At 39.7% G+C, this 14,078-nt stretch overlaps 1 protein-coding gene across 1 annotated transcript in view; it reads right to left on the minus strand.

The window, feature by feature from the left end:
- Nucleotides 1-251: 251 nt before the first annotated feature.
- Nucleotides 252-14,078, minus strand: part of LOC121944983 (leucine-rich repeat-containing protein 4C-like) — a 61,473-nt gene continuing 47,646 nt past the window's right edge. Inside the window, exon 2 of the mRNA XM_042488974.1 lies at nt 252-2,312. Coding sequence (XP_042344908.1) covers nt 390-2,285 — 1,896 coding nt within the window. The 5' untranslated portion in view covers nt 2,286-2,312 and the 3' untranslated portion in view covers nt 252-389. The remainder of the gene's footprint in view (nt 2,313-14,078) is intronic.

Here is a 14,078-nt window from a genome sequence, read left to right on the forward strand (position 1 = left end):
TAATAATTTTCGTTTAAGGCCAATTTCTGCAGTGGTTTCACATGAGCTGCTTTTCCTTATCGCTTTTCGTAAACCATTCTTTCCCTTGTGCAGTATTACAGAGAGAGAAAGAGAGAGAGAGAGAGAGAGAGAAATAAAATGAGCTAAAAAGCTATCACAAATTGTTTTTCTTCATTTAGCCACTAGACATACTTTTAATAAATAATCTTTGTTTTTGTAAAGACACTTGTTAAAGTATCATATGTCGTCCCTTTGCCAAATGCTGATTTATAGCCGTTATCGACATCAACTCAAGTCAATGTCATTTTGACTTTTTTCATCGACACGTTTTGGTCCATTGTACTCCAAGTATGAAACTGCTGATACTGGATATTAAGTCAAATTCAAGATCAGATTTGGGTCTCTTGTACATTGTCTTTTGAGCAGGCTTGAATCAGTAAAGGTTCCTGTGTGGCTGAGCTGTGTATGGTACTGAGCATTGGAGCGTGGTGGTAAGTGCTCTTGTAGGTGTTGTAGTGGTTGTAGTGCTCCAGAGGGGGCAGCGATAGGTGTCTCTCCATGGCAGCAACGCCTGCGAGCTCTTCTTCAACTGTGATGACCTCCATGGAGGAGGCAGGGCCGTCGGGGTCCTGCTGGTTATGCTGCTTCCTCATCTTGTAGAAAATTACCAGCAGAACAGCAGCCATGAGCGTGATGGCCACGAAGCAGCCGATGATAATCTTGGTGGTTTTCATCACCTCATCCAGGCCATTGAGGGCTCCCTCTCCATCCAGATCAAGAACTGGAATGGTGTAAGTCCGCTCTGTGGTCCTTGTTGAAACAGGAGTACCTTTTGTTGTAGAGGATGAAACCCAGCCAAATGGGGGAAGTGGCGTTTGGCTGTCTTCCCCTGGGGTCTCAATGGTCTCCACAGTGACTGTGGTAAAATAGGTCACCCCGCTGTTTTCCACAGAAGTGACGTTTAGCACAGCAGAGGCAGAAATGTTGCCGGCTGTGTTGCTTACCATACAGGTGTAAGTCCCAGTGTCCTGCATTGTGACGCTTGTAAAGTTAAGTGTCCCGTCATTGAGTACGGCCAAACGCACCTTATAAGCCCCGTGTGTCACCAATGAGCCATTTGGTGTAAGCCAGCTGATGGATGTCAGCGAGCTTGTACGACATTTAAGCTCTGCACCCATGCCTTCTGTCACATTCAAGTCACTGGGTGGCTCCACAATGACAGGAACATCACACTGGAAGTAGCTGTGATCCAATTCCCCGATGTAGCGACCTTTAAAGACCGTAGGAGAATGGCAGCGGGCGCAGCAGCTAGTATTGGCGGGTACTGTCTCCTTCAGCCACCAGCTGAGCCACAAGATATCACAGTTGCAGTTCCAAGGGTTGTGATGGAGGTGGACCCGCTCCAGGCGATGCAACGGTGTGAAGAGGTCGTGTGGTAGAAAGGTAAGGTTGTTGTGAGCCAGGTTGAGCTCCACCAGCGACTGAAGGTCATCGAAGGAATTCCTCTCAATAGTTTGGATCTGGGCATGCATCATCCACAGCTTCTGGAGGTTCACCAATCCTAAAAATGAGCTGGGCTTGACAACAGAGAGCTGGTTTCCTGACATCTCAAGCTCTTCAAGTCTCACCAAAGGTAAGATGTTGGGGATCTCCTTGAGGTTGCACATTCCCAAGTTAAGGTAGCGCAGGTTGCTCAAGTCCTTGAAGGCGCCGTCAGAAATGTAGGAGAGACGTTTCAGTTCGCCTAGATCCAGCCTTCGAAGCGAGGGGACCCGGTTGAAGGCATAAGATGGTATACTTTCGATGGGGTTGTTCCGTAGCCACAGTTCCTTCAGCTTGGACAAGTACTCAAATGCTCCATTGGGGATTGTCGTGAGCCGATTATCAAAGAGCTCCAAAGTGTTGAGACTGGCCAGTCCATTGAAGGCGCCGATTTCAATGCTGCGGATGTGGTTTTTGCTCAGCTGCAGGATCTCCAGATGGCGCAGGTGTTTGAAACTGTCCACCTTGATGACCTGGATGAGGTTGTCCTGGAGGTTCAGGTAGCGAGTGTTGGTGGAAATGCCATCTGGGACGTCCCGTAGACTGCGGCGGGTGCATATGACTTTGCTGAATTGGTTGCTGCATGAGCAGACGGAAGGGCAGGTCTGAGCACGAACCAGCCCAGCCACCACCAGGATCTGGAGGGCCAAAAGCAGCACAAAGAGGGGGTTGGACAGCGCCCCCTTCAGCCTACGACCTCTCATTGTCTGGCGCTGGAGGGAGGAGATCATTGTGTTCAGCATTCATAGTTCATCTGCTGTTTGTGTGCTCTGCAACAAGAAGAAAACAGAGAGAAAAAATATTTAGTCACCAAATATAGTAGCAACATTGTTGATATTCCTATTGTGAGTTACACAAGGTTTGTACAGGCAGGGGCAGTCAAATTCAAAGACTTAAGTACAATACTTAGACTCGAGTATTTTTTAAAGCATTCATTTTTATTTTCAAGAATGAAAGTGTTTCCTCCACAACCATGTTGTTCAAAAGAATTTTGCAAATTTGTAAATGAAGCAAACGTGCCTCAAGATTTAAAATTAACTTAATATCAATTAACTGGTTAATATTATCAAGATGTGCAGAAATACAGAGAGCAGAGTACAGTGCAGCTGTGAGTAAAACTTGCATTTACGGCTGATGCTGCTCTGGTGTCAGTGTTTTGTAGGTTAGCGAAACATCTTGGTGCTGACTATTTACTGGTGTTTACCAGCCCATTGACGATCTCAGCTCATACCGCTCACACGGCTTTATAATATCATAGCAAGCATGGCTCATTTTTAAAATATGTTTCATGTAATACTATACAGTTGTGTTCTCTTCTCAGTAATATTCAAGATTTTTTTAAGGACCGAGTTGAAAAATGTTAGATTTTTACGGTATTCCATTACTTAAATTTCTGAGTGCCAAATTCAAGTACTTAATGCATCTCAAGCATCTTGTACAAACACTGGTTTAAGAATCACTGGCTCAATTCAAGATATTTTTAGTGCTAAATTGAGTAGTTGGTCTCCAGAAAATTAACTGACAGAAAATAAAAACCAAAATATTTTTGAGATTTAGTCTGTTGGTGAGAGGAAACAAACAATTTGACGATGCAACTTGGAGCTCTGGGATATCATAGTAGGCGTTTTGCACAATAATTCTTGAATCATACTCCAAACCGCACATCCAAAAATTCTCAACAGATTATCTGATAATGGAAAAAATCATTACTTGCAGCCCTAATCTACTTACACAATACAATGTGCCTCGAATGTTGAAAGAACTAGAGCAAGATGAATTAACAGCTTTACTTAATTGTCATATACTGCCCATATACAGAATATTACAAGTTTTTTGTTAGCTCTCTAACCCTGGATTGTCCCAGATTTCCAGACTTCACAGAAGCTGATGCATCTGCACTGGAGACTGAAAATGAAAAACGAGAACTTAGCATCTGATCAATTTCTTGTAAGCCCCTTACTCACTTGAATCCTAAGCCTGGAATTATTTAATACACAAAGCCATTTCATAAAAATTTTAACATTGCAATTTTAGCATTGCACTCAATGAATGAAGCCCTGCACTGCCACAAACAAATACTTGCATCCTGTGAAATGCATTCACTGGCAAACAAAGAGAAAGTCCAGCTATTCTTGCATGAAATTGTGCTATGGCTTTTATCTTGACGTAAAACACAACATATTAACAAAGTTGTTGATAAATGTTATTCGATGACAAAACAATGAGGGTTATTCTTCACTATCTCGACTTTTTGATGAAATATTCTATAGCCTTTTATTGCCTTCGAAACAATTTATCTCTTTTGCATTTCCTAGGCTTTCAAAAACAGCATTTTTCATTGATTCATGATTAATACCTTTTTTATTCAAAGCTGTATTGTAGCGCTGTTTACTTTTCATTAAGATCCAATTTATTGTCCCACGAAAATCCCTTCCAAGAGTGTGAAGAGGCCTGATATTGCCCCTGTGTAACTAAAGCAGAACGTATCTCTCAAATCAAGTGACTAACAAGAAACTCGTTACTCTGTTATCTTAGATTAGATTAAATTAGATTAGATTAGCCCATTCAGCCAAAGTGTCTAAGAATATGCCCGAGTGAGTGTGCTCAAGATAAAAATAGACCAAGACATTCATACACATACAGTACAGCCTGTACCATCCACTTCCACACAGCAGTGTTGATGTGCTGCTATCACCCCTTATTATCTTCTGCCCACAAAGATGATAACCTACAAATAAATCAATATATGCTGTATTCAAAACATATCTTATATGCTGTGAAATTATAAAATGTGACAGCATTGTGTCAAGCTGGGCCATTAAGTGAAGCAGACACTATTCTTCAGTGCAGTTAATGCCTTAGCCAGGAGCAAAGCACTCTTGCCTAGCGCAAGACACATTAACCTCGCCTACTGGGTCCTTACATTTAAGTATTCTCCTTGTCTCTTTCCAACTCTTCCAATTCAAGTTATCCTGTTAATCATCTCTCTCCATCAACCCACGAGCAAGAAGAAATGAGTGTATTATGACAGGTGTTTTCTAAACTGTAAAAATTGTTAACTGAGGTGGAAATGTTCTCCAGTGGGGATGAGTGGTTAGCTTAATCAGTAGAAATGAGCCTACATGTGGCTTGGTTTCACACCAGCCGGGCTGCCACGCCAGCCGTGGTGGAGGGAGGCTGTGGAGACATGAGCCTCTGCTGGGGAATCAGATCGAATGAGGCTTCCCACTGGCAAGAGCTCATTTTTGTCTGGCTGGAATTACAACCACCCTGTGCTACCAGCAAAAGCCCTCTCAATTGACAAAAAAACCCACTAACACCCACTAACATCTGTCTTGTGTCTTTAGTGGGAAAGGCTACAATCGGTATTCACTCCCTGGTCAAATAACTCTGCAGAAGTCACAAATATTTATCTACAACAGCTGTGATCGTCTTTCATAGGCAGTGATGTAAAGACAAGATGCAGTTGGATGTGCTGATCTCTCCATCCAAGCAGTGCTAGAATGTTGTATGTAGAATTTAGTCTGGACTGAGTTTGAGAGAAAGGCTGAGTAAGTAAAGATAAAGATATTACAAAGATGTAACCACAATATCATCACTGGCCTCCCGGCTGCTCTTACTAACCTTTTTTACAGCCTGTCTGTGACTTTGTCTGTAATGAGAAAGGTTACATTTGGCATTCATTTTCAGGACAAATGACTGCAAATGCATGGGGTGGGGACGCTCTGTTGATATATATTTATTTATGTGGCATCTTTAAAATGGCTGTGTGTCCCTTTGTATCATCTCTCTCTAAATTCGGACATTTTTGCGGATCAGTGACGTCACTCACAGAGCTGATAATTTATCTGTTGATCCATTCACAGCTGATCAGATCACATGGATGGAAGAGAGCAGCTGTTTGTAAGTCACAGTAAACTGTCAGACCAGGTTGAGGGAACAGTCAAGTTTCACTTTTAATGGAAGAAAAACATATTTTAGACACCCAAAAAAAATCAATATCAGTTTAAATTTACACTGTATTTGAATACTTGCATACCCCCCCTCGGTCTATATCATAGACTGTATAAATAATATGGGTTTCTAGCAACTAGCTGAAAGGAGGCATATCTCTACCATCTGTGGTGGAGTCAGACATACTTCCATCAATAAATGGATTCTCCCCCAGTGCTTTTATATTTGGACAGGGACAGCAGTCTGATTAAATGGCCTAATCAAGCTATAACAGTAACTCGACTAAACATACTGAATGATCAACTCATGATTGATCAAAACAAATACTTGCATCACAGAGGTACATGTAAAAATATGCAGTTTTCTCTCACTCTCGTTGAGGGTGTCTATAGTCCTGTGACGCCATGCCCAGCACTTACAGTCACTGTGTCTGATGGCGCAGGCTGTGCACTATATAAAATGACTCAAACAAGAAAAGAAGAGGGGTCCATAAAAGAGCAACAAACACACTGATAGAATATTTCAGCTCTCAGTAAAACATCTGTTTTAATTTCCACTGGAATGCTTCAAGAAAAATACTAAATTGAGCAATAAGAGTGTTGATCTACCACTCATAGAGTAATTATAGCTTTGGCCACATGCCTTCTTCATAAAACATTTAATCTGAATAAATTTTATCAGTACAAAATGCTTCATTACATAAAGGGATTGCAGAAGAAAAAAAAGGGTTCTAACATACTTCCTCTTTTTGTTGGTGCAGCACTGCATGGATTAATTCCATCTAGGCATGCTCAACATGTATTCATAGCCAGTGAAAGCAGTAGCTGCTTACATTTAAAATCCTGCCAGCGACATAAAAACACACCCACCCTTACTTTTCTGCTCCTGCACCAGCCGCCACAGGCATTATGTCTGACACCACTGTGATTTGCCAAATTCGTTTGTTCTAATGAGTTTGTTGGAGAAGTGCTGGGGTAACATATGTCTCAATCAGGGTGCGCATTGCAAAGAGACTGTAGCATAACACAGAGTGTTTCAGAGCACTTAAATTACAATATCAGATGAGCGGATTTTGTCAGTGTTGCGCACTGCAAACGACGGCATTCCACGCCAACCAGCCAAACGTGTTCGCCTGGACGTTCCCACACACCAGGGAAGCGAGCCTGGCAGTCTATGATACAAATAACCCAGTGTCTACCACTCAAGAATTAGGTAACACCTCTGAAAAAATGAAATCTCTGTTTCACAGTCTCATGGTATGAATATGAGAGGAATTATGTTAACACTGCTCCTCACCAGTCAATTTGAGAAAGATAATACGACTGTGAGGATGAAACGTAACAAGAAATGTTGCATTATTGAACAACTTGCTTTGCAGTCACATTTTGATTTTGATGTTTGTCTTGGCTTGTTGGCATATTAAACATTTCCCCACAGAGTTCTAAGGGGGGATTTGGACCGTTTCATGTACAATGAGATTATTCCAACCAAATGACAAAGTGACAAACATCTCAATTTGCACTTTTACTATCAGATAAACATAGTAACATGTTCAGCAGTAAGCATGCTAATCTCATGTGTGCCGCAATATTCTAATACTGATATTATCATAGTTAATACCCAATGTCATCATGACACTCTACATCCTGCAAAATTGCTGTTAACACTCTTGCTTAATATGGTTTTGGGAATCGCAAATCCCTCATCCCCAAAAAGGAGATGGTTTTCACATTCATTAAAAGCAATAATACATTATATTAACTTTAAAAGGGACCTGTGAGGCTTTTCTGTATTTTATGTCTTACATATAGTTACAATGAAGAATGTTCATATTAAGCCAAAGTTTCAAATAATAAGATAATTCAGTATGTAGAATATATAGAACTAATCCCTGTGTGTAAAAGGTTGAAAGTGCTGCTATTCTCTGTTACAGTCATTTCCCAGTGGTGCAGTTACAATGTTACATGTAGCTACATGCTCCCCTAAACGTGTGTTATACATTTCTCACCAATTTCAGTTCTATTCTCTGTTTTATTTATAAAGCCCATTATTACAAATCACAATTTGCCTCAAAGGACTTTACAGCATATGACATCTCTCTGTCCTTAGACCCTCCCATCGACTCAGGAAAAACTCTCCGAAAAAACACCTGTAATGGGGTGAAAATATGGTAGAAACCTCAGGAAGAGCGACTGAGGAGGGATCCCTTTTCCAGGATGGATAGACGTGCAATAGATGTCGTAAAAAACAATTCAATTAAAGTAGTGTTACAGTCATTTCCCAGCTGCAAGTACACTGCTACATATAGCTGCGTGCTAACCTCATGGAAACATGTAATCTTGGTTGTCGATACTGTACATTTCTTCCTAATTTCGGATATTCCTGCTGGAACATGTCCTGTTGGGTTTAAAAGCTTATATTGTCGATATCTTTCATGCTAGAAATCACTTTTGTCCTTGGGCTATCTGGGCAAGTACACTTCTCACTTACTTGTAGCTACATGCTAATGTCAGGCAAACATTTAATCTTGGTTGCAGTGTTGTAAATTACTCCAAAATTTCGGATCCTATATCCATAATCCTTCTGGAACATGTTCCATTGGGTTTAGTGGCTTTTTATTGGTGATTTTTCAAGGTAGAAAGTGCCACTGTTGACCTGCTGCAAGAACACTGATACACAAAGCTACATGTTAATGTCAGGGAAACATGCAACCTTGGTTGCCAGTTTTGTACATTTCTTAACAATTTTGGAATCACATTGATTGATTGACAATGATTTTTCATGTTAAAAAGTGCCACTATTCTCAATTACAGTCATTTACAGGCTGCAGGTACAACACTGCATGTAGTTACATGCTTAACTCAGGGCAACATGTAATTGCGGTTTCTAAAATTGTACATTTTTCACCAATTTCGGATCATATCCCTGCTAAAAACATCTCCCACTGGGTTTAGGAGCTTATATTGGGGATTTTTTTTTTTTATAATGGTAAAAATTGCCACTATTCTCCTTTACAGTCCTTCATGCTGTGTATGTCCAGTTGTGTGTTTAGAGGCTTTTATTGGTTATTTTTCATGTAGTAAGTGCCATTTTTGTTCTCTGTTACAGCCATTCCCTAACTGAAATGATGCTGCAGAGACGCCGAGATACAGAAGACCTTTAAATACTGACTGGTCAGAGCAAACTGGGCTTTTTCGGGACGGAGACTTGAGGAGACAGGCGCTAAAACTGAGCATTTCGGACATAGGGTGAGTACAGATGTTCCAGCACAGACAGTATGAAGAAAACAAAGTGTTAACATTAAGGCATGTAAACAAGTCTAAACCAGAAAATTAGCTTAATAGGTCCCCTTTAAGTCTCTACAAAGAACATGAAAAATGTTTATTCAACTTATAATTCATCGTAACACTTAGGGGGGAGGAAAAGGCATCTTAACAATGGCCAAATAAATGAAGTCAAATTGTTTATTAGACAATTACTGATCAGTCATTTGCAGCTGATCCAGTGAGTGTGAAATTGATAGAGTGGGTAAAATATGAGGGGATATGAAATGTGGCAAGTCTCTCATCATGATGGAGAAAGAAGCCCGTGGCCACTTAGAGGGCTGTCTGTCGAACTGAATGTCATCTTGCTAATTTATTCAACACATTACTGATTCATTACATTTGCATTCGTTTGTTGCAAGTCTTGTTTTAACCTCGTTTGTGCTGATGTTGTAACCTCACAGGCCATCTGGGTTTTTACAAGACCCTGTGTAGAGACAATGTGCCTTGGAGATATAGATGAATAACATCTAAGCTACCTAGAAAAACAACAAAACATGAGAGAGACTGTTAAAGGCTAAGGCTTGTGACATTTTACAATTTTCTTAATGTCAACAAATCTCAGGCAGAAACAAAAACACTGATTTAGTTAATCTTTAGATACTTACTGACTTTTCTACAAGGGCCTATGTCTGTGGCACTCATCCCAAAACCCATTTGTAACTATTGAACAAGAAAATCTTTCAAAACAGATCACAAATGCATTGTTTCTTTCTTTTTTTAAACCTTTTTTTTAAACATAGGCCCAGTACTATCCTTAAACAAAGCTATAGTTATATTAAACAAGAGAAAATAATTGTTGATTTGTTGGGGACTGTTTTTGGGTGCAGATTAATACAAAATTGGTACGCTAGTCTGTGGGCCATTTATATTTATCAGTTCATTGTTTGGTCTTTTGGAGGGTTTTGTTGACCAAAAAGGCACAGAAATATATTTGTAGAAAATAGGCTGATTTTTTTAGTGTGATGCATGCAAACCTGGCAACCTTCTATGACCCCCCCACCCCACCCCACCCCAAAAAAAAGGTTTTGATTCAAGGATTATGTTGTGCTCTCAAATACAGTAAAAGGAGAACAGCGGCATGCAAGGTCTACAATTATCCATCAAATTCTTATGAAATACTTGACAATGATAAAAATTATATCAATGCACTTAAACAGCAAACTTGAGTGGGATGTTGATAATTCGACATTACTCTAAGCATCTTTTCCTGCATTGTGTTCTGTCTCTAGTTTGTATCATCAGAATTTCACAGGACTTGACTTGTGACTCGCTTGACCTGAGCAATGACTTGACTTGTCTTGCTCGACTTACAGTAGTGACGACACTTGTCTTGCTTGATTCTTACCACAGTAACTTGCAACTTGCGCATGTGTGATTTACTCCCACCTCGGCTAAGAAGTAAAATCTGTTTCATTTTTCATTTTTCATCGGAGAGACTCACTGAACACGTTGCTGTCTTTAATATAATGCCCTTTTCCAAAATCTACTGTCGTCATTTCACTGGCTTTTACACTGCCATGGTTAGAAGGCAGTGAGTTGCACTGTTAGTCATCGCTTTTATTTAAATCCTTGCCGAAATTTTTAAACAATAGTTTGATCCTTTAAATCTCCCTTACGTCAGGCAAGAAGTCATTCCTGCCAAATCCTGCCAAGTTGTCCACTCACTGCTTGGCTTTTCTCACTCGTCTCCAAAGTTTTAAGTATATGTCACGACAGTTTCAAAGCCATCTACTCAACAAAAGCAAACAAAATAGGGCCGTCACATTTCAGCAGCCAGGACTGCAATCATCAGTCTATGGGACAAAGTAGCTGGATGGCTGATAATAATATTACATTTCTCATCAGAAACAAGAGATTGATTAAAACTAATGTCTTTTGTACCGCTTTCCGACATAATGGCATAGCATATTGCCTGATAGCAGATTAAAATGTGTCTATAGGTTTTTGTTCTTGCAGTGATTGTCTGTCTGACCATAATTCCAGATGGCAGTTTGATTGCTCTCAATTTTGCCTTTCTTTTAATTTAATCTCGTTCCATCACAGACGGGAGAAAATGAGCCTGGTCATCTAAAATTGTGATGATTTTCAATAATACGATTGTGCCATCTGGAAGTGCTGCTGCCCTGAGGGGATGGTGGAGGTTAAGCTCAGGTCAGAAGGTCAACTGTGCGACTTTTTTTTCCACGCTGAACAGACCTCGATTACATGCTGCTCTCCTGTGTTAGTCAGAGAAAACAACGCTGCCTCGCTCGTCATAGACCTTTATTTTCAGTATATAATGAGCTTTGAGGACCCCCTTATCCTCGGAGCCTGTACAGACAGGGGAAAAATGGATGGATAAATGGGTTTTTTTATATAAACTATATTTCTGATCCATATACCTTTATTGGGCTTTGACCTTTTTGAGCATAAACCCTTATGTCACCCAATAGCTTAATCAATATATTTTCCTCATAACGTTAAATCAAATGACTGCGTACGATGAAAGAGCCTGGTAATAACAATGAAATCAGAGTAGAGCCAGCCAATACTGCAGTTCTGTCAGGCTTTTTGACCTCTTTTGGCACAATTAACTGTTAACCAGTTAACCGGCGAGAATACTTTTGACCGGTTACATGTCGGTCTATAACAGTGATACTCAACTTACGGCCCTTAGACCAAATCTGGTCCCTGATAGGGTGTGGTTAGCCCTCCCAACCTTTTTCTAATTCACAAAAAAAAAAAGGAAATGTGATATACACCGGGAACTGTTTTTGCACTTTTAGCATAAATAAGATACCGAAGTGCATAAAACAGCATTAGCCCATACTGTCCTAAAATTGTAGGAATGTCCTAAAATCCTAGAAATGTCCTAAAATCCCAGAAATGTCCTAAAATCAGAGACATGGCCTAAAATCGATCAAAAATCCTAGAAATATCTTAAAATCTGTGAAATGTCCAACTAGACCTGCCACTGGCATTACCAGCTGATCATTGTAAATTATGTTAGAATTTTATTTTGGGTCATTTTCTTTTGTTTATTTTCAGGTAATTTTCTTTTAACTTTTTAATAATTTCTTGCCTTTCTCGGAGGGTTAACACTAACCCTTTTTAAAGAAATCAAACTAATTTGCTCATGTTTCAAAGGGTAATGGGTGTCAGCCTTTCTGACATCCCTATTACAGTATTTGCTGTAGGGTTGAGTCAATACATGAGCTTGTATTTATGTTTTAGTGTCCAAAAATCGATATGTGCAGCTTTAAAATTAAAGCAGCCTATGCAGCTTTTATGTGATTCTGAAAACCGAATTACACTGTTCTATACAACTTCATATCGAACTTGACTTGCGTAAAGAAAGCATGTGGAAATGAAACATGTTCTGGCTCAGAGAGTAACTGTGTGAACACTTTTGGTCAGCTTTATTAAATCTGTACTGTCACTGCAGTCGTCATAGCAACCAGCACCCTATAGCTTAGAGTCCCATTCCACCTGTCACCGTCACCCTTGGCAGCCATCCATTCACAAAGCACTTTATCTCCATAAAGATGAGAAAAACACTTCAGTGTAACCCACTAGTATGACCTTGTTTATAGCTTCTTTTTTTTTTCATTTCATGTTGGCAGCCGTTTTTCAACAAAGACATTATAGAACGAATTTCCTGTGCAATCAGGCTGATGTTACCTTTACCTTGAATCCACTCAAAATGAAATACTGCGACTCCCGGCTGTTGTACTTCAGTCATTTTGCCGGGATGCTTGTGTTACTTTCATTACCTTGAAAATGAAAGATTGCGGCTGCCGTCAGTTGTACTTTGAAAGATCAGATTGAAGGTGCAGAAATTATTCAGATTTTGTTCCATTTGGAGCTGAAATAATCATTTCTCTGTTCCACTTTGGGCATCCCGCTAAGTAAAATAATACTCCACACGGGATGTAGCTAAGGAAATAAACAAAACATGGTCTCCATCATTCTTTTTTTTTTTTTTTGTGAACTAGACTAAAGTGCACTGCAGCAGTGTCCTGCATTTCTTCTCACAGAGAGGCTGCATTGCCAACACGCCTTGTTTAAAAACACTCACTGAATGTGACTGGTGTTGAAAATCTTTTGTTTCAGAGCTTCAATCTGACAACGGCTGTCCCCAACCAAACCAGGTGATAAAGACAAGAAAAAAAATCAGCTGTAAACAGTCAGTGGAAAAGACAGTTGTGATTATACCACAAGCACTAAATGTGACAATACACCAAGTATTAGGATGCATCTGACAGCTGCAGTAAGGCCTGTAGTGTAAGCAGCCTGAACTTACCCTAGTTACAGGCACAGTTTAAAATTGGCTGCAGCAAGCAAGCCAGTGACAATACTGAAAAAATATACAGTATGTCGGATAACACCACCCCCAGAGAATGAAAAATGTTCAAGAAAATACGCTATTTCTGCTATTCCGAGACTCGTCCAGTCAACGAAAGGGCCATCATTTCTGTTCCTGTTAAAAGAATAGAGTTTGGCTGATAAGTCAGCAGCACCCCAACAGCCTGCTAGATTTATTTTCCCTAACACCAGCACTCTGCGTACTGAGGCCAAGGTGGGGGAGGGAAATTGCTTCTTTTTTTTTTTTCAGGTGGAGCAGAGAGTCTGTATGTCAGAATGAGACAGCAGCAGTGGTGGCCTCGCGGTGTGGCGGGCCCCAGTGCAGGATTTTAAAACCGCAACCCCTCAACGTTAGATATGAAGCTGCACGCAGATTTTGAATCTTAGCACACGTTGTACTGCAAGATTACAAGGATATTTTAGTGAAGTGATTGTAACTGTATATTTTTAATCTGAATTTTCATATAAATCTGTCATGATAAGAAAAACATGACAAGTCAATCCATCATACTGGGTCAAATTGAACCTTTTTTAAAATGTAAGACAGTTCTATTTAACCCTTTTAAGCTGGATTCAAATGTCTTCCACAAGTATTTGAATCTTTGCACCGTGAAAAGCTGCAAGAAATATGTAGATTTAGAATTTTGGTATTTATAATTACTAAAATTATGTATTTAAAAATTATCATACAGAATAATTAGAATTTTTAAAGCACCTTTTACGTTATTTCCTTAAGAGAAAAAAAAAAGAATTACTTTCATTTTTTGTGCTTTTTTGAAAGCATTTTTCTTGTCTTTTTAAAAAACTCAACTTTTCTGGTAATTTTCAGGTAATTTTCTTGTACTTTTCATTTTTAGTAATTTTATTTATTCTTAAGTTGGTTATTGCCTTCTTTCCATGTTTTTAAAAGAA

Source organism: Plectropomus leopardus, chromosome 1 (assembly GCF_008729295.1).
Source record: "Plectropomus leopardus isolate mb chromosome 1, YSFRI_Pleo_2.0, whole genome shotgun sequence".
Taxonomy (NCBI): Eukaryota; Metazoa; Chordata; class Actinopteri; order Perciformes; family Serranidae; genus Plectropomus; species Plectropomus leopardus.